Source organism: Colletotrichum scovillei (assembly GCF_011075155.1).
Source record: "Colletotrichum scovillei strain TJNH1 chromosome Unknown Contig00009, whole genome shotgun sequence".
In the NCBI taxonomy this organism is placed as follows: domain Eukaryota; kingdom Fungi; phylum Ascomycota; class Sordariomycetes; order Glomerellales; family Glomerellaceae; genus Colletotrichum; species Colletotrichum scovillei.
In genome coordinates, this window is record NW_023336267.1 from 5,511,176 (window position 1) to 5,538,021 (window position 26,846).

The 26,846-nt window shown below is 52.9% G+C and overlaps 5 protein-coding genes across 5 annotated transcripts; 1 reads left to right on the forward strand and 4 right to left on the reverse strand.

Moving 5' to 3' along the window:
* Positions 1-4,336: 4,336 nt before the first annotated feature.
* Positions 4,337-6,630, reverse strand: HER10_EVM0011711 (uncharacterized protein). Its single transcript, XM_035481134.1, has 2 exons — positions 6,569-6,630; positions 4,337-6,520 (listed from the first exon to the last, which is right to left on the reverse strand). The coding sequence occupies exons 1-2, from the start codon at positions 6,613-6,615 to the stop codon at positions 4,339-4,341; spliced, it is 2,229 nt and encodes a 742-aa protein (XP_035330126.1). The 5' UTR covers positions 6,616-6,630; the 3' UTR covers positions 4,337-4,338.
* A 5,382-nt stretch (positions 6,631-12,012) lies between these two features.
* On the forward strand, positions 12,013-12,441 carry HER10_EVM0011628 (uncharacterized protein; the record flags this gene model as incomplete). The annotated part of the gene is made up of 1 exon (XM_035481056.1): positions 12,013-12,441. The coding sequence occupies one exon, from the start codon at positions 12,013-12,015 to the stop codon at positions 12,439-12,441; it is 429 nt and encodes a 142-aa protein (XP_035330115.1).
* A 542-nt stretch (positions 12,442-12,983) lies between these two features.
* HER10_EVM0006778 (uncharacterized protein) lies at positions 12,984-17,446 on the reverse strand. The gene has a single exon (XM_035476354.1). The coding sequence runs from the start codon at positions 17,036-17,038 to the stop codon at positions 13,118-13,120; it is 3,921 nt and encodes a 1,306-aa protein (XP_035329524.1). The 5' UTR covers positions 17,039-17,446; the 3' UTR covers positions 12,984-13,117.
* Positions 17,447-18,705: 1,259 nt separating this feature from the next.
* HER10_EVM0000058 (uncharacterized protein) lies at positions 18,706-20,696 on the reverse strand. Its single transcript, XM_035469853.1, has 3 exons — positions 20,316-20,696; positions 19,685-20,104; positions 18,706-19,585 (listed from the first exon to the last, which is right to left on the reverse strand). The coding sequence occupies exons 1-3, from the start codon at positions 20,483-20,485 to the stop codon at positions 19,201-19,203; spliced, it is 975 nt and encodes a 324-aa protein (XP_035328713.1). The 5' UTR covers positions 20,486-20,696; the 3' UTR covers positions 18,706-19,200.
* Positions 20,697-21,258: 562 nt separating this feature from the next.
* On the reverse strand, positions 21,259-26,417 carry HER10_EVM0008034 (uncharacterized protein). Its single transcript, XM_035477571.1, has 2 exons — positions 25,137-26,417; positions 21,259-25,005 (listed from the first exon to the last, which is right to left on the reverse strand). The coding sequence occupies exons 1-2, from the start codon at positions 25,235-25,237 to the stop codon at positions 22,029-22,031; spliced, it is 3,078 nt and encodes a 1,025-aa protein (XP_035329683.1). The 5' UTR covers positions 25,238-26,417; the 3' UTR covers positions 21,259-22,028.
* Positions 26,418-26,846: the final 429 nt, after the last annotated feature.

Below are 26,846 nucleotides of genomic sequence, written 5' to 3' on the forward strand. Positions count from 1 at the left end.
GTGTTGTAAGACAGGAGAGAAGATCGATAGGCAACGGGGCACAGTCTTCTGCATATATACAACGCACTCTTCCGTCGGAGAATTGGCATCTGCCTGGGCATGGTAAGGACGTGCCGTATCTCTGCTTTGCTTCGGACGGGAATCGCGGCGCGCCACACCCACTCAATCCTTACCGCCCGCCCGTGTTCTGCTCTGCGCCGCAGCGGCATGCAGTTTGCTTCAGCCCGCCCCCGGGACGGGCCCCCAATGGTAAGCGAGTTGCAACGCCCAACGCATTGTTTCCCAGCATCAAAGTTGCAATGAAGTTCTGTTTAGGTTGAGTTACCAGGGTGGACCACAAAGGCCGTGTGATGAGATCGAGCAAACAAACCAAATGTGGCTGTACGTCCGAATCACCAACGGCGGCAACTGAGTTGGAACCAACGAAGAAAATTTACGTGCTCTCTCGATCCCGGTGCTGTGCCGCACTTTATTTTGCAACCAACAACGCAACAATGCACCCACAGGCAAACGCTCTTCTTCGATCGAGATGAGCAACAAAAGTAAGTAGTGCTCAAGTCGAGAATCGGAAATGGCAAGACTCACAATTCGTCGTACAGCCTGATTTGGTAGTCGCAAAGAGCCCAACACGTCAACGCCAATTAAGCCTCAAATGAAGTTGACAGGCTCACGTCAGCCCCGCAATCCAATCTACTCGTACAACGTCCATCCATACTTTCAAACTTTGACATGTTGATAGGGCCACGGAAGGAGCCTCGTAGAGCCGGTTGTGGTAAGATTGCCCTTCCTTAGCGGCCGCAACCCCCGGCTTCCGACCGCGTGCCCACCTTGGTTGGCCCGCTGTGCCGGCAGGAATCCATGCGGTGAGATGCAGCCAGGGATTTGTTGGCCCCCTCCGACTTCAACGAATTGTACGAGCCACCAGGTTGCATTTGTGCTATTCCAAACTCGCTGATCGTCCCATGTCGGGCGGCTGAAAAGCCTTGGCGGGGGCAGAGTTGGACTGAGTTCCAACGGCAATACGGTTACCCATCGTGTGAGTTACTGAGGGTTACCTGCAGGCGCGAATTGCTCTATGGTGGGATTTAACCAAATGCCTATGAATTCGAAAACCAATGATATCTTCTTATTGTCCTTGCCTCGCCTTTATTGGTTTATGTCAAGTTTGCCCAATGTCGACTTTCTTAGGGAGTCAGGAGGACGGGATTACCAGTTGGAGGAACATGGATGATACAAAATAGGATACAAAGGAATTCTTAGACCCCAACTGCTCCGAGCTAAGCCGGACGCAATTATGGTTTCAGTGAAACATTAACTTTACGACCTCGATTCCACTCCTTGAATCTGAAAGTTGAGGTTAGTCACAATGTCTATTTCCTTCTACATCACCGAAAGCAAACAAAGCCGAGGAGGCAGGGTACATGTACTTAACAAAGCCTCCAGTGCCGCGAAGACATCGGCGCAAGTGCCCCACTTTCGTCTAAGCTTCCGTGTCCCGCTCCATCATCTGGTGTTGTAGGATCTCCAAAACCTAAAAGTACTACGTGCCTCACACAAAGCAAGACCAAGAAAAATCACGACAAAGAGTCGATTGAAGCCACAACCTTTTCTCCACGAACAGCAAAAGAGAAAATGAAAGGTTTCGTGCCCAGAGGCGGATTCGAACCGCCGTCAACACGGATCGCTGTATAGAAGAACCACAACGTATCATCCTAACCAACTAGACGATCTGGGCTACTGGTACTAGGGCTGTGAACCCTTGCTTGACGGGGCAGGTCAGAATTGAACTCATGAATAGTCGCAGTAGGCCATGGCGGCAATTCGGCCACCCATATCGGCGAAAAAGATGCCGAATGTCTTCTCAAAAGCGAAAACTTGCCGTTTTAATTACATTCAGTAACTCTTGAGTCAATTTCAATTGTTGGAGATAGTTGTGGAGGATCTAACGGTCGCTCAATCTTTGGTCTACTTGACAGCCTGAAGCTGCGTTTGCAATCGGAAACCTCTACATAGCTCAAGTCTAGTATGCACTAATTTGTTTTCAGAAAACTGGCTTCCATTTCTTTTGCAGCTCTCTTTACCCAAAATGAGTTCAAAAAACAAACTATTGAGGTGTGCTAGGATCGGAGTAAAACAAGCATGAAGACTCGCGTCTAAGGAGAAATGTTAGAAGTGCTTGCTGCGGTAAAGTCGTTCATGTCGCTCGAACAAGACCATGTTCTTTGCTTCGAGTAAGTAGACCTGCATTGTCCTTGATAAAGGAAATTTTCCATTCATGCCGAGATTAGAAAGGTCGAGAACTTCGTTCTAATTGTCATTCGAGCTGAGTCGATGAACAATGAACTAGCTCTTTGAAGCCGTGTTACGTGGATATTTCGAGACACGAATATTTCAGTCAAGATGTATTTAAGATAACAGGAATTCAGAAAAGGAAGTGGCTTCTCGGAGCATCTTTATCATCTCAGCTTCTCTTAGGCCTCCCCCATCAATATTCGTACTTAAGAACCACAGCATTTACAGCAGCATCTCGTAAGTCAACTAGACACTCACACAACTAACAGCCTTCTCAGTGGAAATCAATATGCCTTACGGTACTCCCGGACACTCTGGTAAGAGATGGGTGGAATCATCAAATACAGATCGTTCACCAAAGAGGCCTCGTCTCAATATCAACACATCGCGTAACGGACCAAACACACGTTCAGTAACATCCCCTGACCCCCTAAGCCCAGCAACAGACATCTTGTCGATCTACCGCCGAGGCCCATACGTTCCTCGGGGATCAACTGGCTCTCAGATCCAGCCAGTCCCCGATTTCCTTCAACTCAGCCCCATCCAATCGAACCGGCCCTCAGACAGCTTGCCAGTCACCCTCCTCCTCTCAGGTCCATCATCGCCAACAATCCTCAGTATGCCGATAACCAAGCTTGCCGGAAATGTCCTCAATGCTCCGAGACCCTTCTAGGCCCGGAACCCATCGGCACCAACGGACAACCCGTCTCCACCGTATGCGAGAACTGCAGGCAGGCCAACATCAGGGAGCAGGTTCTCCGCAATATCGCCGCTGAAGCCCTTCTCCTACTCAGCACCGGCGGCGTCCCAACTCGCGACAGCGCAGGTGAAGCGTCAGTGGCCCCCGTCAGCCCTCCAAAGCAAGATGACAGTCACAGGCTATCCCAAGAGTATCAACAGTTCCAGCCCCATAGGCCGTTCCTCTGCGTCCGCTGTAAGAGACCAGGAGTGCCATGTGCTCCCGGCCGACGGCGATGCGCAGAGTGCATCTGCATTCTCGTCGCCTTTGGCCCAGACAATGGTTCTGGCTCCCAAGAAGGTAATAGTCAATCCAACCCGGTCAGAAGCATCCCTCTCTCATCACAAAACCTCACTAGACCGCCAGTCCTCTGCGATGTCTGCCACACCAAGACCGTGCCTCCGGGCACCAAGCGCTGCGAAGACTGCATCGCCCCAGACACCCCAAACACACCGCTGACAGCTTTCTTCACCGCACAGGGAATCTGCGTCATATGTGAGCGTAACCACGTAGTGCAAGGTAAGTCCCACTGCAGAAAGTGTCTCTTCGAGGGGACGACCAGCGCCGAGCCCCTACAGGCTCTCCAGAGCCTGCCCGCGGCGGAGATCATGCAGTGTACGGGTTGCGGTCACCAGGTCCACCGGACTCCCGAGGGTTACTGCCGCGAATGTCGAGATGATGATATGCCGGAAAATCAGCCTCAGGGCGGGGCGATGGATATCGGCGACGAGCCTGCGGAAGCTGTGTCTTCCACGGGTATCTTGACGAGGACGAAGTGCGGTTGCCAGAACTTTGCACGACTAGGCAAAAAGTTGTGTGCAGATTGCCTGGCTGCCAAACATATGGTCGGATGGAGAGGATGGACTGCGTGGAAGAAGGAACATTGGCCAAGACCCGTTCGCGCGAACAAGAAGCATTGAACCTGGTGTCTGCAAGCCTCAAGTGAGGGGTGGGTATTCAGGATTGGTAATTCTTACTACTGAGTCCGGTTTAGTTGTGTTGAAGATGGAAGCGATGCTTCGTTTTTTGGTCAAAATGCTGCTGAAGAAGAGGCGAGTAGATTTGAGAGAATAGGCCAGCTCAAGGCAAGGTAGAGGTGACTGAAGTTGAAGCTTTCGCAGGGTAGAACTGTCGATAGGCGACCTAATAGATGGAGTCAACTTTGTGAGAACTCGTCGCGAACTTGACCAAGCACTTGATTATTTGTTTGCATGCTGGAACACAGAGCTTTTGATTACATACGCCATCATCCCCAAACTAAGAGCCAAGCTGCCAAACAGAGAGACTCTGCAACAGCCTCGCCCAGCCTATGTACCGTTGGCACGTCTTCCGCCACGTTTACTCCTCTCAATGTGACCCTGCAGCACCTTCTTCGTCTGTACCAAACTCCTCTTGTTCTTGTACTTGGCTTTGTTCAGCGTCATCATGAAGTTCTTCTGGCGCGCCTTCTCCTTGTTCGTCGAACTCTTGCCCTCGGCCTCCTTCTTGGACCGGCGGATGGCCTGTGTGGACTTGTGCTCCTCGCGGCCCGGCTTGCCCTCCTGAGCCAAAGCGACTCTCTCCTCCTTGGTCGTCTTGCGCAGCCTGGCGGGAGCCTCAATCTGCTCGGCCGTAAGGCCGTCGTCTGCGTGACGGGCCAGAGCCTTCTCAGCCTCCTTGGAACGTTTTGAAGTCTTGCCCAATGTCTTGTTGAGGCTGGCCTCCATGCGCAGCTCTTGGAGCTTCGCGAGGTCGGCGGGTGTGAGAATGGTGGTCGTGGCGAGTTTTTGTATCCGCTCGAGTTCATCTGCGTCGTCCTCCTCGTCCTCCTCCTCATCATCCGAGCCATCCTCTGCTGTCCTGCGCTTCTTCGGCGCAGGCTCGTCCTCATCATCCGAGTGATCAACGTTGATCCAGCCGCCTGAGTCGTCGCTATCATCGGAGTCCACTTCCCAGTCCTCTGACTTGTAGCCCTCCTCGTCCTCGTCTTCGTCCTTGTCGGCGCCGTCTTCTGGCAAGCCCTTGGCGGCACGCTTGAGCTTACGCTGTTCCTCCTTGTATCTTGCCAACAATTCAATGCCCTCAATACCACCAACTTCCTCCTCGCCGAATCTCTTCGTCTTGATCTCTCCGCTTCTCAGGCCCATGGATGCGTCCTTGCCTCGGTCCTTCTTCTGCAGCAGATCAGCGCCAACCTCTCTGTACAGAGATAGAAGACCCTTGGCCGCCATCATTGTTCCCTTGTCTTTGCTCTTCCTGTACTGAACAAGATCTTGCAACAGTGTATCAGACATGGCCAGAGGTTGTCTGACGCAAATTTCACGGATAGCGTTCAGACCAGCGGCAGCCACTTCGGCGGCGGCAGCTTCTGAGACGAATTCGTTGGCAATCTTCTGGATGAGGGGCTCAACCGCATCAGGGGGAACCAAGCTATGCGTTCCCTGAGCCAGAGAGGCCAAGTAAGACGTGACCGACTCCTGGCGGGGCGTAAGGAATTTGATGAACCACGAGTACAGGCTGATGATGGTCAACTTGTGAAGACCAACCAGTCTCGTGACCAGCTGCAGGACGAGGAGCTTGTTCTCGTGGGAGAACTTTGTCTTGGTGTTTTGCAGGTGCTTCTGGAACACGGTCTCGGCAAAGCCTTGAGGGTCGTGCAGGAGGTGGAAGGCGGAGAAGTTGAGCGGGTGAGGCTTGCCCTTGCCGCGCTCCTGCTTGTGGATTTTGGCAACGGCCTTCTTGTACGCATTTGCCTGCTTCTTTGACTTCTTGTTGATGCCGATCTGATGCTTCATCTTTTGCAAATCAATCTGCTCCTCGTCACTGCTGTCGTCCTCCAGCTCTTCACGCTCCTTGTCGCCACCGAGGAAGAAGCGCACGGAACCAACGACAACCTTTTCGTTATCGGACAGAGCCGCTTCCTTCATAACGTCGACCGTCTTTGCATCGGTCCAGATTTGTCGCTTCCACAGCTCGCGGGTCAGCTTAACAGCCCAGACGGCTTTCGGTGATGTGCGGTCGGCCGTGATGAGGTTGTAGAGGACGGTCTGGATCGTGCGGTTGAGGGGGTGATTCGTCGCCTTGGAGTTCGCGTTGCGCATCTCGGTAAGGATCTTGCCGAACAGGAGCGTTCGCAGCGACTTGCTAGGCGAAGAAACGAGAATGGGGAACAGTGTCGTGAGGTAGTACGTCGAGTCGATGACGTCCTTCTTGCGGAGGAGCGCCAGAGCTCCGACAATCTTCTCGCGCAGCTCCGGGTGCAGGACCTCGTGGTGCTGCAACAGGATCGCCTTCAGGTCATCGGGGAACGCGACGGCGTGCTTTGGGTACAGGTCGACGGTATGGGCGAGGAGATCGACGAGATTATGGAAGGACTCTGTGTATTCTCTCGTCGCTGTCGTCGGCGAGACGAGGAAGACCTCGCGCTGACTCTCGTACTGGCCCCATTGCTGGAGGAAGTTCTCTTCGTACGACTTGGGATCGCGGCGGATCTTGTACTGCAAGCCGGCGCTGTGCTTGTTAGCGATTGACGTGTCGGCTAGATCGCGGGTCACTTACAAGTCGACATCGACCTTCTCAAGGGCGGTGACCTTGCGCTTTCCCATGGTTGCTGGTTTCGCGATTGGAGTCGACGAATTAATCAGTGTCTGAGCGACGGCGGGGGACCTGACCATCAAAAATCTCGACGGTCGGCAACTTTTTTTGCTTATCGCTATCTTATCACAGATATCTGGCTTATCGGCGCCAGCAAGCAATTCTGGTGGGTCCGCCGGATGCGCTCCACCAATCGGAGGTAGTCAAGCGGGCACCTTTGTCCCTTCCTCTTGAGCAAGACATCTTGCTCGAGAGTTTTCGTTCCCACGATCAAAGACTAAGGTATTGAGAAACGTTACATTTACCTAAAATGAATATGATTATCAGAGACTCGGCTGAGTCCGGTTTAAAATTGAGACTGCTGATGGTTGGGATACTAGAGACAGCCGGGAGGTCCTCCAGCATCAACATCTTTCACCACAAAATGCTCACCCTGGCGTGTTGCCCGTGCTGCGCCCCGGTCACCGCCAGGCTCCTTATGTTGAACTGATATCTGTAAGTCAAGTGGCAAGTGTCTGAAGCCTATTCAGCTTGTAAGAAGATCCCTGGTCGAGAAAAGTAGACCATGACTCTTCATCGCTTTCGCGAAGCGCCATGTGAACAAGGATAAGTACACCCGGTGCGGGCTAATTCACGTCCATGCCATACGTACTGCAAAAGCTTGCTGTCATTTTCTAAAAGACATGAGTGAAAGTGTTCGAAACTAGAGGCCGCGGAGGCGTGGCATGATGGTGTGTTCCAGGAATGCTTTCTAAAACAGAGAAAAGCCCTCGAAACTCCATAAACTTCCTAAAGTCGCCGGTCCGGGGGCTTCATCACCGGAAGTTGTCGTAAGCATCCGATTTCTGAAAGGGCAGGAGAAGCATCTACCGCCCATCCCAGTGAGGAGTATAAATGCAAAACGAATTCCCATTAACTCACAGCTTGGATCAATACCATCAGTCCATCGGACCTTCAATTAGCTCACAAGAAAACGGGTCATTCACGTTTCTACATCCGTTTAGCCCCTAATAAACGATGCAATTCTCAATTATCGCCGTTGCCTTTTCCCTCTTTGCAGGAAACGCGTACGCGCTGCATGTAAGTTCTTCACCAATATGGCCTTCTCGCCCCTCTATCCCGAAAGTGAAAGACTTTCGAAACTGGGTGACCTTCTGCGCCCTACTTTGCTCTACCCAATTATTCTAACGGTAGTTTGCCATAGAGATGCTCCTGTCAGCTCGGATCATCGTGCCAAAGCTTCTCTCAGGTGGAAGATAATCAGAGCTGCGGGGACTTCTGCAAGTCAAGCTTCAATAATGCGAAGACGTGTTGATTGCAAATTAGTGGAGTGGATTTTGTAGTCAATTTGCGAACACGATTTTCAATACCTTCTGGCCTAAAGAATTCGATGAGCACTCGGTATACAGGCCGTAATGCAACTACTTTCGAAGTCGCATCAACAGAGTCCCGGCAGAGCTAAAAGGCACAGCCTTGGAGGCATGTGCCCCAAGAATCCTCCTCCAGTCAGTTGTTCCGTAGCCTCTTTGTGAAGTGTCGTAATTCGATGACTGGGAACGTATCAGAAATCTTTAAATTGGCATAGACCGCCTGATTTGGTCGAGTAGTTCGCCACGACGCTTTTTTCAGGCAACCGGAACTTTTGCTGCCTAGGGGCTTCTGTTGGGCACCACACGCACCTTGAGCAAAAGGCCCATGCAGCTGGTGTGTGCGGGCAAGACACAGAGACACCTGCAAGCCTATCAATTTCTGATGTTACACACCTTCGTCACGACTCGCTCTGGCACTGGTCGTCTGCATAATTTTCACAGCTCTAGTATCTCTTGATAAGCCTTGGCAAACATCAGGCGGCCAATGCCCTGTCACTCGTCTTTTGAGTAATTATGTAGCAGAAGTCTCCGTCAGCTCATCAGGCTGTACTTTGCTTGGTGCTGTTCTCACAAAAGGCCTTTTTCTCCAAATCATTTATCGAATACTGACATATAAATCGCATGACCACGTATTGGTACTCAGCATTCTGGTTCGGAATCCGGCGTAGTACTTTCAGTCTCACACCGCATTTCTATCGCCAAGTCGTGGAGTTGCCGACGTCTCTTCTACACAGTCGTAGATATCGCGGCAGCGCCCAATTGACCACCATCATGTCTGCTATCCAGTGGGAGAGTTGGAATGATGAGATCACTCAACTCTACGTCACTGAAGACAGATCTGCGGAGGAAACAATTAAGGCTCTGAATCAGAGACACAAACTGAGGATAACGTACGTTTAAACCTTTGTCTACCCCTAAAAAGTTTTTCATCAAGCCTTTAACACTGGAGAAGTATAAAACAGTTCAAGAAGCGCTATTCAGGCCTCAAGAAGGTGCGCGCCAACGAATGGAGAGCCATCAAACGAGAGATGCAAAAGCAGAAGGCCGCCGGCAAAGAATCTCTGATCTTTCTCAACGGGCGCCAGCTTGGCCCTGAGCGGGTTGCCAGAGAGATGCGTCGATATAGCGGCATTCGCGGTCAGGAAGTGGAGGATGGCGGTGTCCCAATTGGTGAGCAGCCTAGAACCCTAACTAATTGTTGAGTACCACATCTCTAAGACATCGTAGATATTGGTATCGATACTACCGGCCAGCATCGACTAGAACTGCGCACAAAGATTCTCTCCGAGAGCTGTATTCTGTCAGATGCCGGGTCGAGCATTGTACGACTTCCCTCTAGAGCGGATGTCACTCGTATCGCAGACTCTTGTGGCCCAGATCTGGCGAATACCAACTCTTCCTCTGCAGAGACGTACTGTCTCGACTCCGACTTCAGTAATATTAGCATGAGCACTCCTTGCTTCACTGAGCTTCTGTTCCAGGAAAGTCCCAAGGAAACGCTACACGTCCAGAGCATCCCTCGCACACGAAGTGGTCGAGAAAGTGTCGACGGGCATAGCGAGGGTACGACATTAGATATCTCCCAGCGACGCTGTCCAACGCCAGAATATCCTATTTTTGACTTCGGCCTTCACAATTCAAGCATGGCATTGAACTCTCGCTCCAAGATATCAGCTCGCTTCTTGAGGATGCTACATGGAATGGCATTGAATACCTCTCGTACGTGTTAATCCAAATTCCCACAAAATGCTTGGAGAGACATCGCTGACAATAGCCGTAGAAGTTAACCACTTCATGAAAGCCCTTGAAAGGGATATCAGTACTTTTGCCACCAAGGTCGGCCAAGTTCGGTGGCCATCTTGGTGGCAGGAACTGGATCCGGATTCGGGTTCCAGCTGGATGACCCTGGCAAGCGGCGATCCTTCTCTACTTTTACTGAAGCCGATCTACTTCATTGCCGAGAATGTCCTTCGACGAGACGACGATAGCTTGGAACATCACGATAACGCGGACGCAAAGGATTGCCAGATTGCCCTGTGCCAGGATAAGCGATTGCTTAACTTATTTTTCTCCATTGTTCTGCATCTCATCTGCAACAACATTGCAGGGTTCGATGCGATTCCCTCTCTCCTACGATGGGTGGCGAAAATGAATGTACTAGACCGACTTGCGATGTATTTGAAGATGAATCCCAGAGATGCTGAAGCCCTTTTGGAAGCAGCTGTACGTCGGCTCAAACTAGCATCATATGAAGACAGACACGTGCATCGCAATTCCGACAAATGCTCGTGGTGGGAGCAGCTAGTTGACTTCTTCGACAAACAAGGGCTGGAAATTTCCCCCGAACTGTCTTCACCTTTTCTTCACGCCATTGCAAGAATTTCGACCCCATCAACTGCAAGGCAATTACTTTCTCATGGAGCCGATATCAACTTTACCGCACCTCTCATATTTGAACGTCAAGATAGACTTCCTCGACAGCCCGTTCCCTTCATTGGGCCCCCGCTATTTCAAGCCATATATTTCAGAAACCTAGACATGGCGGAGTTTCTCATCGAGGAAGGAGCTGAAATCAACCGCTGCTACCAGATGAATTCTCCCAAGTTGTCCTGCAACGCTCTTAGTATCTGTATCTCCAAACTCGACCCATACTTTGCAGATCTTCTCGTTAGGAAGGGAGCTCAGATACCACCATCGATCAAAGTCGATTTGCGGCCCCTCCAAGCTTACTTGAAGCTCGTCGGTTTTGATACAGAGTATCCGCTTCTTCAGCAATGGATTCGGCGTCATATACCACTCATTGACCTAATAGTTCAAGCTGCAAGCATCGGTAAAAGCGAGCTCTCCAAAGTCCTTCTAGAATACAACATACTTCAGGAGATGGCTCTGGAATGTGTCTTACGTCGAGCCGTCAAAGCAAAAAAAACTCTCGCTGTGCAAACGCTACTCCAACGTGGCGTGAATCCAAATCCGCCGCCATGTCAGATTGAATGCTCGAAGTTTCTGGGCATTGACGAGGAATTAGTGGAAAAGGCACCAATTCTTTTGGCCGACTATACTGATTTCGAAGGGAGAGACATCACGTATTTACTATTACTTGCTGGTTCCCATGTGCCCGATCACATCCTTGTCGACATTTTCCAATTGGGTATGAATGATCGAAGCATGATGCCGCTAAACAATGATTTGCTACCGTTATACTCCCTTTTGGTATCGAGAGTATCAGCGGTGCCACTCATTGGAGCTACCGCTTTGGCAAGCGCAGTCAAAAAAAGAAACTTGATCTTATGCAGCCGTCTCCTTGATCTCAAGGCTCCCCTTAACTACTATGGAGTCCACAGAATGAGCTGCTTGCAACAGGCGGCTTGTCAAGGAAATTTGCTCCTGACACGTTTTCTCCTCGAACGTGGCGCGGATGTTAACTTTGCTGCTCATGAGGATGGAGGACGTACGGCGTTACAGAGTGCTGTCGAGCATTGTGCAACCTCAGTTGTAGAGTGTCTTCTCAGTGCCGGAGCAGATGTGAAGGCTGCTCCGGCGAAGAGAAACGGAATCACCGTGCTCGAAGCCTTCGCGAAATCAAACGAGAGTCGCTTCTACCCGAGATTCGCAACCAGAACTCCATATAGCCCACCGGGGTACGAAAGCTATCAAGTTTCAAAACTAGGTCGTTTCCGAAATTGGCTGGCAATGGGCGTGCCCGTCAACCGGCCAAACGGCGATGACAGTAGCTTACTGCACTACTTGATATATAACCTCCATTACAAGTGCCTGGAGTCGGCATTGGAGTTAGGAGCACTAACAGACGCTAGATGTCAAGTGGAAGAGGCGGAGCATCAGAGTTATGGTGGGCTTGAGTGTGGATCCTCAAAAGGTGTCAAGACTCCGCTCCAGTTTGCCGCTTACTTGGACGAAGTTGAAGCTGCTCGCTTGCTACTCGAGTATGAGGCCGATATCAATGCCCACCCGAGTGACGAGTACGGCAGAACTGCGTTACAGGCAGCGACGTGTAACTTCAGACAACAGTGTGGACATGCCATGCTGCAGCTTCTGCTTTCCTTCAACCCAGACATCAACGCACCGCCAGCAAAGAAAGGAGGTCTCACAGTTTTGCAGGGGGCAGCAATAAGCGGCGATTTAGGTGTTGCCAAGATGCTACTCGATCGAGGAGCAGATATCAACGCGCCTGGCGCAGCCGAGGACGGGAGAACAGCGGTTGAGGGAGCTGCTGAACACGGCCGCCTGGACATGGTTCAACTTCTTCTTGAACATGGTGCTAAAGGAGATCCGGATACTGGCTTCTCCAGGGCAATTGAACTCGCAAAAGCAGAGACCCATTTGGGAGTTGCAAAGGTTCTTGAGGAGCACGACGAGATCTCGGCGCTGCTTGATATGGGGCTGGCGTACGGAGCGAGTACTGACCTGGCCGCTACTCTGCCGTCTCCGGGAATGATATTCGACCTTTGAAATTGGGTGTCACTGAGACCCTGAAGTTATGCGGAAGAGAAGGAATCTCGCGGGGACAGAAATGTCTCGAGTATGGGTACGTTCAAGAGGATTGGGGAAGGTCTTCTAAGGGAGAAGCCAAGAACGTTAAAGGCTCAGGTGAAAACGGATTCTGCTATCTTTCAAAGTTACGTTTAGATCATTATTCAACTACTTGCTTACAGCGTCTGTGAACCTGGGATCATATGGAAGACTACATGTGACAAGGAGATAGCGGGACATCATTGCTAACATGAATTGGATGTTCATATCAAGGATATGTACTTAACAAGTAATTGGCAAACATTGACAAACTCCATTCTTCATCAGCAGCTCTAACAAGCTGGCCTCACTCTCACTACATCTCTATATAAAATCTCCCCAAACCCAACCTCCCGCATCCAAGCCCCACATCTATACCACCCCACCCCCTTCTTCTGAAAAAGACTGTAAAGGCAGATTCCTCTGCTAAAAGACTGACTGGCTGGCTTGCTAGACGATGCAAAGAACCATTTAATGCATGTGCGTGGCGTGAACAAAGACGTAGGTGTGATATCGTAACACTTTGCTTCATTCCTTTCTTCTCTCCTCCCTTCCTAACCTCATTCATTTCACATATCCTCTTCGTCTCTTGCACATACCAACTCATTTATCTCTTTCACAGCTCATCCCGTTCATTCTCATCCGCCTCCTCCATCTGATCAGTCTCGTCATTCACATCCTGTGCTAGCTCATCTGCGACTTCATGCTCTCCGTCTTCTGCGACGGGCAGAGCTGTCTCAGTGGCCGGCGCCTCTTCCTCATCAGATACAGCATCTTCTGTGAACTCGTCAACGGGTGACACAGTCTCAAAAGCTGACGCCTCTTCCGTCTCGGATGCGTTCTCAGAGACAAGAGTCTCAGAAGCTTCCTCCGCAACTGGGGCGTCGGCAACAACCTCGTCTTCAATGGCCTCATCAGCCTCGACCTCATCAATCTCAGGCGCAACACTAGCCGTAGGCTGAACCCTGACAACCTCCGTCTCCGTAACAACGGCTTTGACCGTCTCCGTCACAGTCTCAATGATACGCACCAACTCTCTAGTAGTGATGGTCTCATGAACCGGAGTAGGCGAAGGCACCCTCATCTCCTCAGAAAAAGAAGGAGAATCAGTCACAGAAGTCTCCTGCTCAACCGCAGAAGTCTGCTCTGTAGCCAAAGTAGACGTAGTCTCAATCTCCACAACACTCGCAACAGACTCAGACACGAAAGCCTCCACACTAGGTTCTGGCTCAACAACTTCAACTTCAGGCGTAGGCTGAATAACAACCTCCACAGAAGCCTCAGACGCCGTCACAGACTCCACAACAGCCTCGATACTCTCCATCAACGGCGGTGCCTGCTGCGAGGCAGGAATCTCAACAACAGGCGCAGCAGCATGATCGACAAACTGCCCATCCCAATCCTTCACCTCCCTCGGCGCAGGACGAATCGCCATGAACAGCACAAGCAAACTCATAACCACGATGGCAAGGTTCTTCTTATCCTGCATAAACACCCGCGCCGCCTCCAGCAAGAGCTCTGCGAGGCCGGCGTTCTGGAATGCTTGTTGGCGCTGGTGGTGCTGGGCGTAGGATTCCTCTGGTGGGGGAGGGGACTGGTGGTGCTGATGTTGCTCGTGGTAGTGAGGTTGTTGGGGTTCGGGCTCAGGTTGCTGCTTTTGCGAGGGAGGAGGGGAGCGAGCTGAGTAGGCATCGTGGTGCGACGATGCGGGCCGAGATTCGGGGGCTGGCTCGTGGTGCTCTGGTTCAGGTGCCGGAGGATGCCCGTAGATCTCACGCATGCGCGCCTCATCGCGGAGACGGCGTTCCTCGCTCTGGTCGTAGCGAGGCATCGGCTCCGGTGACGGAGGACGGATATTCTCTGTCGCAGCAGGGGGAGGTGATGAGGCCGGAATATGAGCTTCGCTCTCAATGTACTTCGGCTCCAAGAGATGAGTCTCCTCAATATGCGACGTCTCGTGCATCGGCTCCTCCATGGAGGGCATATCGCGGTCAAAGTCCGACATTCCACGCTCTTCAGGCATATCTCTCCCCTCAGTCGACTCAAGAATCGTAGGATCGTGCTTTACAAGCGACATCTGCTGCGACTGCGCCACAACAAGCCGCTCCAGCTCGTCCAGCACAGCCGACTCGACAATGGGCTCAATCTCAACATCAACACGCTCCATCTCCTTCCAGCACGCCGCCCAGGCGCCGGTCCTCATAAGGCCGTTGCTAGCATACACCTTGATGCGGAAGATCTTGCCGGGGCCGAGGGACTCGTAGCGGATCTCGTGACGACACGTCTGGCACCAGTGCATCTTGGGCAGCGCGCTCTTTCGCCTCGACTCCTCGTCGTACTCGTCCTCGTCGCTGTCCATGTCCTCGCCGAGCGTCATCTCGTTGGAGGGGCCGAGGTAGTGCCCGCACTCGAGGACGCGGGCCCTCCGGCGCAGAGGCAGATCGAGGGCTTCGAGGAGGCGTTCTTCAAGGATCTCATACTCGTCTTGAGGGTGGGAGAGGAGGATACCGCGCTCACAGACGGTATCGGCGACGCGGTCGTGGAGATGGTGCCAGGCCTCGCGGAGCGTCTTCGCTTCCGGGGACAGGGTCTCAGAGGACGTCTGCTCCAGGATCTCAGCCCACTGCCAGCGGAGCGGTAGGAGGGTGACGTGAAGAAGTACGAGTGGGGCGGGCTCCTTCTTAGGGTTGAAGCGGGTAGGTGTCTTGCGGCCCTTGGCAGAGTATTGGGCGGACACGTTGGGGCTGCCGAGGCGGGAGATGGTCGGCACCTGGGAGCGTTTGCTAGAGCGCGGCGAGTAAGAGCCGCCGGTGACGGAGGGCGCGGGGGATGAGTATTGCAGAGCCCGGACGTCGGAAGGGGAGCGGAAGGGCATCCTGGGCGCGCCGCGGATGGTTGGGACGAAGTCTTCCTTATCGTAGTATGACATCTCGGACACGGAGACGTCGTCTGACATGTGGGAGAATCTCTTGGAGGAGCGGTTGCTGGTGTCCTTGTGATGATCGATATTGCCGTCAAAGGAACCGAGTGAGCTGCGCGGGCTGCGGTCGCTGAAGACGTCCGAGTCGCCGTGCTGGGAGGAACTGTCGCCGCCGTCCTCGTGGTGTGTAGGTCGATGACGGGTGCCGCTCTCCCGACGGCTGGTTTGTGAGTGTGTGTTGTAGGACTCACGACGACTTGCCCGCGATTCCGTGTTATAAGACTCACGGCGGCTAGCACGCGAGTCGGTGTTGTAGGATTCGCGGCGAGTGCTCACATCGTAGTGTAGCTCTGTGCCGTTGTTTGTAGATCCTGTGGAGTCGTGGCGTGCGTGTGACCTGTTTCTGATAGTCTCCATGGTCTGAGCCTCGAGTCGCTCGAGGACCTCCTTGGCGGCAGCTTGAATGAGAGCATCGGTGCGACCGGAGACGCGGCGGAGGGAAGAAGAGGAACGACTGGCTTCTTGGACGCCGGCGGGCTCATCGTGGTCCTCAGCGACTTCGACGGCAGGAGCAGGTGTTGGCGTCTCGTCAGAGTCTGTCTGAGCCATGTTGAGTGAGTCTGCGACCTGCTCTGCCAGTTGACTGGTTGTGATTTCAGCCGCGGGGCCGAGTGACCTTCCCCTCTCGACCTCCTCGTCTTCGGCTTCCGTCTCTAGGGCAGGTGTAGATTCTTTCTCGGCCTCGACTTCAACCTCTACTTCGGGTTCGGGCTCTGGCTGAACCTCTGGCTCAGCTTCTGGCTCAGCAGCTTCTAACTCAGGCTCTGGCAGAGGCGTATCTTCTTTGCTCTCTTCCTCAGGTTGAGCCTCAGGTTCTGTCGGAGTTGCTGTCTCTTCAACATCATCCTCGGCCTCAACGAGGACTTCAGGCTCGGCCTGAAGCTCTGCCTCTACTTCAGCGACCAACTCTTCGAGCTCAGTCTCTGCCTCAGCTGCTGGTGCGGGAGTATCTTCCGGAGCTTCCGTTTCAGTCTCAGCCTCTATACTTGAAGGCTCCTCCTCAGGTGTATCTTTGTTATCGGTATTCGCAGACGAATCCTCATCTGCTGGTGTGCTGTCGACTTCTGCCGTCGTTGCTTCCGGCTTATCCTCCTTAATGGTATGTGTATCCTCCGAGGTAGGTTCCGCCTCTTCAATCTTGGTCTCGGCTTCTTCAGAGGTATCCTCCGCGGCAGGCTTCGTCTCCTCAGCCTCCGCAGTCTCCTCAATTGTTGTTTCGGGTTCTTTCTCAGGAATATCCTCAGTATCAGCCTCCAAAACAGCCTCTGTCGCGGCCGCCTCGGCCTCTGTCGTGTCTTCCTCCTTGTCGTCTTCCTTCACATCGTCCGACTCGGTCTTTGACTCCTCCACAACGACCTCTGGAGTATCGTCTGTGACATCCTCCTGTGTATCTTCCACCGTCTTAACCTCCTCGGCGTCGGCCTTGGCAGCAGCAGCGGGGACGTCGTCGGCCATAACTTCGGGCTCGGCAGCTTCGTGCGCGGGTGTATTCAAGCAAGACTGATCAACATGGATCTCAAAGTCGAGATCCTCGGGTTTTGGCCCGGATCGTAGCATCTGTCAGTAGTCGACAGACAGACAGACAGACACGTTCCAGTCGTTAGGCAGAACGGGACGGGAAGCAGTAGTAAGCTGGATAAAAAAGCGGGCTTGAGGAATGCGGTGAATGCGGGTTGGGATAATCCTCCTTCCTCTTTACGGAGTAGAGAGAACGATAAAAAGAGAGACACAAAAGGTCTCTCGAGAAACGTGAGGATGCTGCGTGTGGGGGTGGTACCCTATAATTCCAGTCTGTTTATGGCCCCCGGTCCGGGACGGGTCGAGGGAGCAACCGGTTTTTGGAGGTGGTTTCGTTTGGGATGGTTTGGGTGGAAATGTGGTGCTCTCTCTCTTTTCGAACAGGTAAAAGTCAAGGTGGGACCTTGGTCTGAAGACAGAGTTTACAATGTTGACTTTGAACTTATTCTGGACAATCATACAGAAACACACAGAGATGTGGAAAGGTAGAGAGAGGTGCTCGGCTAATATGTGATGCTTCGTTGTCTCCCGGTGGTTGGTCAAACTATTGCAAGTGGGTTTTTCTCTCTTCTCATCTTTTGGCGCCGGTTGGGCATTCACAAAAAAAAGAGCTGCGGTGAGAGTGAGGCGCGCGTCCAGTCTAAAGGGTCGGGATAGGCCCAGGGTGCATCCTGCGTCCTGCGTCCTGCGTCCTGCATTTGCCTTTGCATTGACAAGTGACGGGAGTGGCTGGCGCATCGACTGGGGGGTTTGCGTGAGCTGCTCGTTCGTGGTGTGCTCATCTGTTTTGTTTACTTTGGTTGCCGGGTCGAAACACGGGGTGGGTGGTGGACGGTCACTGGTGACGGAGTGGGGGTGGAAATTTGACCCGCTCTTATTTTCCTCGCCCAACCATGCCATTTTTTGATGTCCTTCTTTTCGCCCAATTGGGTTCTTGGCCTCACCTCAATTCTGGACACAGATGAGAGTCTTGAACGCGGATGGTTGGGGGAGGATACTCATGTACGGAGTACGAATCTGCAGTGTCATGATCATTCTGGCCACGATGTATGGAGTAACCTGTACTTTCATATTCCATCTGTGTTCCTACTTTCAAGGAGTCAAACACAAGGGTTCACACCCTCCCATTTCCCACGCAAAGTTCCCTTCCATTTGACTTCAAAACATACATGTCGTCTTCCCTCTCGCACAGCCAATTTGACGTCATCTACTACAAGCCCGATAAGAAGATAGTTGCACCATCAACGGGAATCCCGGACTCCCTCTGTCTCTCTCCATTTCGAAAGGTCCCGTCTCCAGGGGTTCAAAATGTCGGTGACCGGTCTGGGTACAGTCTTAGCCACCCGGATGACCCCATCCGGTCTTCCCATCCTATCCGAATTCACCTTACTAGTTAGCACTCCGTATCCATCCCGTCGTGGCGGCATGGCGGCATGGTTCCAGTTGCCGGGCCGCTTTGACCGGCACAAAAGTCATTCCAACTATCCGTGACCCGTCCTCTCAGTACGGGTAAAACTAGTGAATTTTGGAAATGAAGTGCTCTGACGATCGTGACAACTTGGCTCCGATCCCGCTTGTTGATGCGGATATGTCATGTTGTGATTTCGTCAGTAGCTTACGTCCATGGTCATCTTACCTGATCTCTACTAATATGGAATGAAATAGAAGCATGTCACCACAGTATACGTCAACAAGGAATCAACGGAGAGGTCCAAACTCCCGGTCTATGATTGCAAACTACAAAGCGACTATTATACAACCCTCCGGCAGGCCAGCCATCTTTTCGTCTATCATGCTCTATGCTTCTATGATAGGCAGTTTTCCTGAAAAGATTAACCCCCAAGTTCCCCATGCCCTCCAAGGAGTCTTGCTGAACAGATGAAACAAGAAGTTTGCCCAGGCCGATGTTCGTTAAAGAAAAAATTTCTAATGCAGAGAAGAAATGCAGCCCCCCATCTAGTGGAGGAAAGGGGGGGGGGGCGGCAAATGCTGCTTGCTGCTGTGAGAGGATATCATAAAAATGTGGTTCCCCGCCGTTGAGGTTCATTCCCGGAGTTATACAATCCTGGATCCAGGGTGATGAAGAGGGGACGGAGGAGACATCTCTGTCCTCATCCAGAAACCAACACCATTCTTCTTCTTCTTCGTCTTCTTCGCCAACCATCTTCTCGCCTCGTCGTTCCGGTTCGTCAAGTCGTTGTTTATTTGGAGATCTCAACACCGCCGGTGGCACCGAGGGCCTTCTTGAGGTCACCGTAGATGGCGAACTGACCGGCAGTGAGGGTACCGACCATGAAGAGACGGGCACCGATACCGGTGTAGGAGCCGCGGATGCCGAGCTCCTTGGCGATCTTGATGAGGCGGGAGGTGGTGCCTTCACCGGGGAGACCCTTGGTCTTGTTGATCTTGGAGAGCATGGTGTCAGCGGGCTGGGAGACGATGGCGGCGGCGAAACCGGCCATGAGACCGGAGCCGAGGTTGACGGCGGTCTGGGCGCTGTCGGAGAGGGTGTTCTTGGGGTACTGGCGGAAGATGGCCTCGGAGACCTTCTCGAAGACGACGAACTTGGACATGGTGTAGGGGATCCTGAAAAGGTAGTGTCAGTTTTTGGTGCTCTCTTTGGATTGCGTGCACAAGCCGGATCGTGCACGCCAAAATGTGCTAGGGTGTAAAATTTATACTTACTGCTTGAACAGAATGGGTCCGAAACCGGCGTAGAAGGCACCGATACCCTCGTTCTTGAGCATCTTGCTGAAGCCACCGATGAGACCGTTGGCGTAGGTGGGCTCGGAGACGAGACGGATACGGGTGGCCTCAAGGGGGCACAGGGCAATGTCGGCGAAGAACTCGGCGGCAGCGGAGGAGGCGAGGTAGACAGCAGTGCGGTTGTTGACGGCGTTCTCGTAGCCGATCAAGTTGATGGACTGCTGCTTGAAGAACTCGTATCCACCGAACTTCAGGGAGCCCTGGAGGAAGTAACCGGCAGCGGTAGGTCCGAAGCCAGTGAGAAGAGCGCCGGCACCCTCGTTCTGGATGACCTGCTTGAAGCCGCCGATCATACCGCGGTTGTAGGTGGCGGGGTCAAGCTGGATTCTGGTCTTGACGCTGTTTATGCCATGTTAGCCATTTGTGCCAATTGCTTCGATACCATTGCGGTATGTCATTGCCGACTGCCGCGATTGAGCGGAGAGCTTCGCTGGCGGATGGCGGCTTTTCTCTTCCATTGTCCGCCATTTGGCTTGTGAAAGGGCACGCGCACCGGCCAGGGAGAAGCTTCTTTTCCCAAATGTGGAATCGTCAGAGAGAAAAGACCTACACATCGACGGGAGTAAGAGCACCGTGGGTAACGGAGCAGCAGACGGCACCGGCAAGGGCGAATCTGGAGTAGAGGGCGAGGCCGGAAAGCTGGCCAGGGGCGGCGGCAGCAGCCTTCTCGACGACGGCGTCGACCTTGGCCGAGCCGGTAGAGGGAACGGAAGAGGCCATTGTGGCTGTGATGTGTGAATCGAACCGGAGAAAACAATACAAAAGGCTGAGTGGGGAGGGACTTGTCACGAAGAGCCGCGCAACGGGATCGTGAGGTTCAAGGGGATGGAGGATGGATGGTTAAAAAGGGAGAAACTTTTTTTTGTTGTTGTCGAGGGACGGGAAGTAAGAGGTGGCCGGGTAAAAATTGTGAGGCCTTTTTTTAGCGGCGCCGCGGCTGGGGGGGGAGAGGAGCGAACTAGGACCGAGACAGGCGCAATTGGGAACTTGTCCTTTGCAGCGGAAAAGATTGGCTCGGGATTACTCGGGTACCCGCGATTGCGCACTGCTCGAGAGGTACGTATCTGCTATCACACTGGATATGACCGGGGTGAGCTCTTGCTCGGTCTCTCGGAAAAATCTTTGCGTGGACAGTCGCTGGTCGGCCAAGGTTTAGCCGGGGCGGTCCTCCCGCAGCATCCAGTCCTGGCACGCCTTGCTATGCATTCCATCGTCGCAGTTCAAGTTTTTTTCTTTCGTTTCCTTCCAACGCAGCACGCAAAAAGACTACGAGGGATCCACCCGTCCACTTAGCGTCTTCCATTGACCCATGTGTTTGCCCGTCAGTGTCGTCAGAGCTGTCCAGGATGGGCCATCTAGAGTCTAGAGATACGGATACCTCCCGCTACCTGACTGCGTAGCTATCGCCGTTGGATACAGTCTGTGATAATTACCTAATCTTCAACCTTGATGTTCTTGGTCATTAGCAATTCCATCCATTGCACTCTTGACGGCGCACATCGAGGCCACCAGAGCCCAAGTCTTGTTCCGTACATCTTACGTCCCTGAAACAGCGTTGTGATGCCCGGCTTGGTGTAGATTTCGACATCTGCGTCAGAGCCGCCCTCCATCATGACTCAACATTCGCCATCCTCTCACCTGCCCTTCTAGCGGATGAGGTAAGCTCGGGAAGCTCTCCGGCTGCACCCAGCCGCCAAGCATCTTCCGACTCCGCTGCTCCGATGCCTCCGGGTAAACTGCCGACTACCGACAAACGTGAGGCATTCGTGAACAACTATGGAAGTCAGCTCGAGACGTCTATCAAGGCAGTTGAACTGAAGTTTCAACAGTGCTCCCGTGTCAATATCATGAATTTTGATTCCCGATACCAATGGTGTCCCAGAGACAATGCTGAAAAAAAAGAAAATACGCCGGAAAATCCTGACTTCATAAAAAATACAAACTCGGGATAAAATAATACAGCGCCAAAAATACATGTTAGCACCGCTGAATACTACGCGGCCAAAATGCTATACCACATCTCAGACCGTTATCATCAAATGACTCGATATATTGCAAAACATTGCCCGCCGATAATTCTTTTCGTTCCCATTCCAACACCTAGATTTTTATCGCCAAAGCAAGCCCCGGCTCGTAGTATGCCGATTGATCGTACTTCTGAGGGTATATGTAAAATGACGGTCCAGTTCTGTGGAACGGCAAAAAGATGCAACATAGCCGTAGATGATGGTAATTCCGGCTATATCAACAAGATAGTGAATACCTATGAGCCTGGATCCATATTGTTATTTTCGAATAGACCCAAAACATCTCCAGGCAGATATTCCAACCATGGTGGCATCATCTCGTTTGGCAACCCCAATGCTCCAATATCAATCGGATTCTCAAAGGTGATGACATCCGTGATGGGACCCATGCCTTGGCCAAGATAGGAGTACGTTGCGTTGGCGTACGTAGGATCGAAAGCAATGTGCTGCCCGCTATGATGCTGTTGCGATACCGCATCGTGCATATTGCCAGATGGCGAGACCGACGGCATCATGGAGTGGTCATATCCTGCCGAGTTGTGTGACGAAGGTGTGAAAGACGTCGGTTGCTGAGTGTGCGAAGTTGCAGCTAGCATTGGCCCGGCATGGCGTGTTGGAGGTGAATTTTGCTCTTCCTGGATGCCTTCAAACTGCAAATGGCCTCTTCCTTGATTACGCGGGCTCATGGATGATGTCGACAAGCGTTGCGTATGGTGAGAACGTGACGTCTGTCGCATGGCAGAAATAACTGGTTGGGGATATGCAGTAGCAAAGATGGAATGGGGAGCCGTCTCGGGCAAGCTCTGGCGGATTGGGTCATATATCATGTTCCCAGGTGGTGTAGGCGCAGATGCGGGATTGTTGGATTGTTGAGGCTGCACGGAGCCGTGATGGCCAGACTGATTGGCATGCATGTTCTGGTACATGAGCGTTAGGCTCGAGTTTGGTGAGTTTGTCGTGCCCGTGAGGGACCAAGCTATTGGCGGCATATTGGGCGTCGATGGATGTGGGAAACGCCCGCCGATTGAGCCTCGGCGAGGCAGTCGGGCGCTCTCGTACTCCTCGTTGGTGTACGTCTCACAGTCCCATATCCCCTTGGACTTCTGGTCGAGCGCTGTGAGGATGTATTTGACTCCGCCCCAATACTTATGCAGTTGCTGGAGGCTCTTGTAGCAACGAGAGTAATTTTGGTTGGCAGCCGACGCGAGGAGAGAGTGCTTAGTAGACATTCTTTGCTCATGCGAGGATGACTTTTGTCTCTGACCCTCCGTTTTGGGCTCGTTTGGCGGAGATGTTTCTCGCGACGTGGGGTTCGAGGCGTTCGCGATAGACTCCATTAAGAAAGCGCATGCAGCAATGTACATTGGCTGGGATGTAAACGGGTTTCCTATGAAGCTCTTGGGGTCGATGAGTTCTGCAAAGGCGAGAATATCGGCAATCGTCTTGGCGCTAGACATGGAAAGCTCGCGACTGTTAGGTAGAAGCTGATGTGTGCTCCTTAACGAGCCAAAGGGGGTCAGTAGAGTAGGTTGATGCAGTATAATGATGAGCGCATGGAACCAGAAGTGAAGAAGAATGAAGTTTGTGCCCTGTCCCAACTTCAAGTACGTCTTGAAATTGGAGACGCTGAAGTGTAGCCGGGGATCTTGCTTTTGGTAGAGCTTCGTCAGCTCATGCTCCATCCGCGAAAGCTTTGCCCATTTCTCGGAGGTAAGATCATTTGCGTTGCGAATATTGTTCAAAACGTCGGATACACGGCCGTAAAGATGGATGATCTGGATGAAGACAGGGAAAGGGGCTGGCCAACCCGATGCCGGGTCAAGAGTTGATACTGGCAGAGCCAATTCAAAGTCGTCATCACGAATTGTCACAGGCCTGCCTGTTCCAGAAGATATTACTCTGTCAAGAACGAAAACAGCCCAGAACGTGTCGGTACGTTCTTGCTCAACCTCGAGCTGCTCTTCGCGGGTGAGTCCGTTGTCGTCCTCTTGTGGACCGTCGGTTGCTCCCACATCACTGCTTGCTTGGTCTCCGTGGCGAGTGTACCAGGGGTCTCTTTCACCTTGGTATATGACGCCGACCATCTTCTGCAAGCCCAAGTCAACGGCCATGCGGATGGCCAGACCCAAGTACATCCACAGAGCACTGTCTTGATCTGCCCCGAAACCTTCGTACGCCATCATCAAAAGCGCCTGAACAGCGCCTACAGACGGACAGGGGAAAGTATCAACAGTGGCAGCCTTTGCTCTGTGGGCGTAAAACTGGCCTTGTTCGGCATGAGACGCCTCTTCGTCTTTGCTATGCCCGAGTTGTGGCAAGTCGGAGAAACGGGCAGCCAACGCGCACACAGCGTCGACAAGAATAGGCTCAACACGCTTCTCCTTGACCATGCGGGTGAAGTTACCCTCCTTCAAGAAGGGATAGTTGCAGCCCAAATGCAAGAAGAAGGTTTTGACTAGGTGTAGAACTAGGGGATGGACTGGCGCAGGGTCGTTGGGATCGTAAACTGGTAGGTCCTCGTCGGCAACAGCGACCTCTTCATGCTGAGGTATACCTGACAGAGCCATTCCCATAGATTGAACTACACTGGAACCTGAGCTTGGTGATGTAGCCCCGGCAGAGCCGCCAGTGCTTCGCCTGCGGTCCCGTACGGACACCACCATCTGCTTGTAGCCGGGAACGATGGCTGTCGGGCCAAAGTAGCGGAAGTAGGGCACCCTGTGACGCTCTGTATGATGCGACACAGGAGAGCGGCTCTGTGTACTGCGTGCATCGTCGGAGAAGGATGTTGCGCGAGGATGTGAGGGTCGTCGAGGTCGAGAGCTCTGGTCTTGGTCACGAGAGCTATGTTCTGACGAACGTCGCAGGAAGGTCGGCGAGTGGCCCGCATTGGTGTCGACAACGTTCTTGGGAGGTTGTTCGCCTTCCGATTTGAATCCAGAGGGGCGCCGGCCGGTAGCGGTGTTCTTTCCATGCTTCCTCTTGTCGGGGTTTCCCCCTTCTTCTTCCCGGATATGTTCGTCGTCCTCCTCGTCTTCCTCTATGTCGTCGTCCTCGTCATGGTGGGGATCCCGGGTGGCGATGGCGCCACTTGAAGATTTCTTCTCAATCACTTCATTATACCCCAAGCAGGTGTGTCCGTTCTTGGCGCAAGTTGAGCAGCTGGGGCGCTCGCCGGCGCATCTCGTCTTTCGTTTGCGACAGGTCAGGCATCTGTCGAGGGCCGAGTCAGGTTAGCTTCTGCATACAAAAAACGATTCATGGGCAGACATGCAGTAACTGTGCTAGGAAAACAGCACCAGCCGCAACGACTAGCAGAGGAGCAGCAAAGGAGGAAAACTCACGCGGCGTTGATCCTGCGTCTTTTTGATGGCGGATGGCCTTGGTTTGTGACGAAGCGGATCTGCTTGGGCGCGGGGGTCGCTCCGTTGACGATGGAGGTCATGGCGCGCAAGGTGAAGGAACCTCTCAATAGCGACGCAGCATGATGCTGCGCTGCAGTGGGCGGAGAATGGCTGAAAGGGTCAGAAGGGGACCAGACCACAGTAAAGGACTTTACTGCGTAGCGACAGAACGGCAGCGGGCGCAGCAGCAGCAGAGCAGCGGGGAGTGATCCACGTCGGGCCTCCAAGTCAGGTCAGGCCTGGGTGGAGATGGCAGGTGTCTCCCGGCTCTGAGGGGCGACGGAAGTTTGTAGCGGGTTGCTTAAACCGGGGTGTAGCTTCCGGGGCAAAGTGCTAGGTATTAGATAGGTGCGGCGTGCTTGGGGGAAAGCTTGGGTTGTGCAGGATGTAAAGGGGTTCCGGTGGAGACGCGGTGCTGTAGCTCCAGATCCAGGCGGGTAGGGCTCAAGCTTCAGCTGAGGGATCGGGCGACGGAAGTCAATTGTGTGTTGGATGGAGGTGGGACATGGCGGCCGGAAGTCTCATGGAAGAAATGGAGATGTCTTGAGGGCCGTAGTCGTGCAACGTAGAAACATGGCCGTTTCATCCCGTCCCGAGGAGGGGGACAAAAAGAAAGTAGTTAGAGGTGGCAACGGACGGGTTACCTGCACTAATTAGACCACCAAGAAAGGGGGGATGAGATGATGGGATAGGATGGGATGGGAGGGGGAAAGAAAGCAGATGGGCAGAAAAAGATCAGCAACCTTGGACGGGCTGGCTTGGTGAGTGGTGGTGAATGGTGACTGGGCAATGCGGCAGATGAGGAGGGAAGGCAACCGAGGAAGGGGGTGACGAAGACGAGCGAGGAAGAATGAGGGGAGGGGGGATGTTGGGGGCACTAGGGGGATGAAGGCGGTCGGGAGAGGCGCAGACGACGACGATGATGTTGATGGGTACGGAGTATCAAGTGGGAGTATGGCGTAGGCGTAGGCGTAGGCATAGGCGTGGACGCTCGGCGTCGTTAGAACTTGTCTCGTCTTGTCTTAGATTGGCATCGGAGGGCGGCGCAGGACAGGTTGTGTGGTTGTGGTTCGTCCTTCTTTGGACGGGATGTCGGGAGAGCGATCGTGCGGTGGACTGGACTGGTGGATGGCTGGATGATGGACTGTTGGTGTTCGGGGAAGACGGGGAAAAACGATCGGGGGTGAAGGTGGGATGGATGGATGGGTGGTGAGTGGTGGGAGACGCAGGATGCAGCGTCGACCAGGGAGGGGGGTCCTGTCGGGTCGAGGGAGAAAAGCGGAGGGAAACCGTTCAATTAATGCTTCCATCCGTTGCATATTGTGAGATGACAGAACAATTTAATTATAGGAGAATTCCGTCCTGGGGTACCTTATTCTGAATTGCCTAAGGTATGCTCCTTCCATCCTTATTGTGACAAGTGTTCAATCCACGGAGGAAAGAGCTCTCCAGACATGAGAATGGAAGGTTCCTTCCTGCCTTCTCAAATTGTGTTGTGATCACAGACAACTGCACCTTCCCGCACACAGCAATTCCGAAGCAATGGAAAGCACGAAAAACTGGGTCCCGTCATCCGTCAAGTCGGCATCCGCATGAGATGATCATCAATCATCTCACCAGTCTCCGCGTCTTCGGGTCCGTCCTTGCATC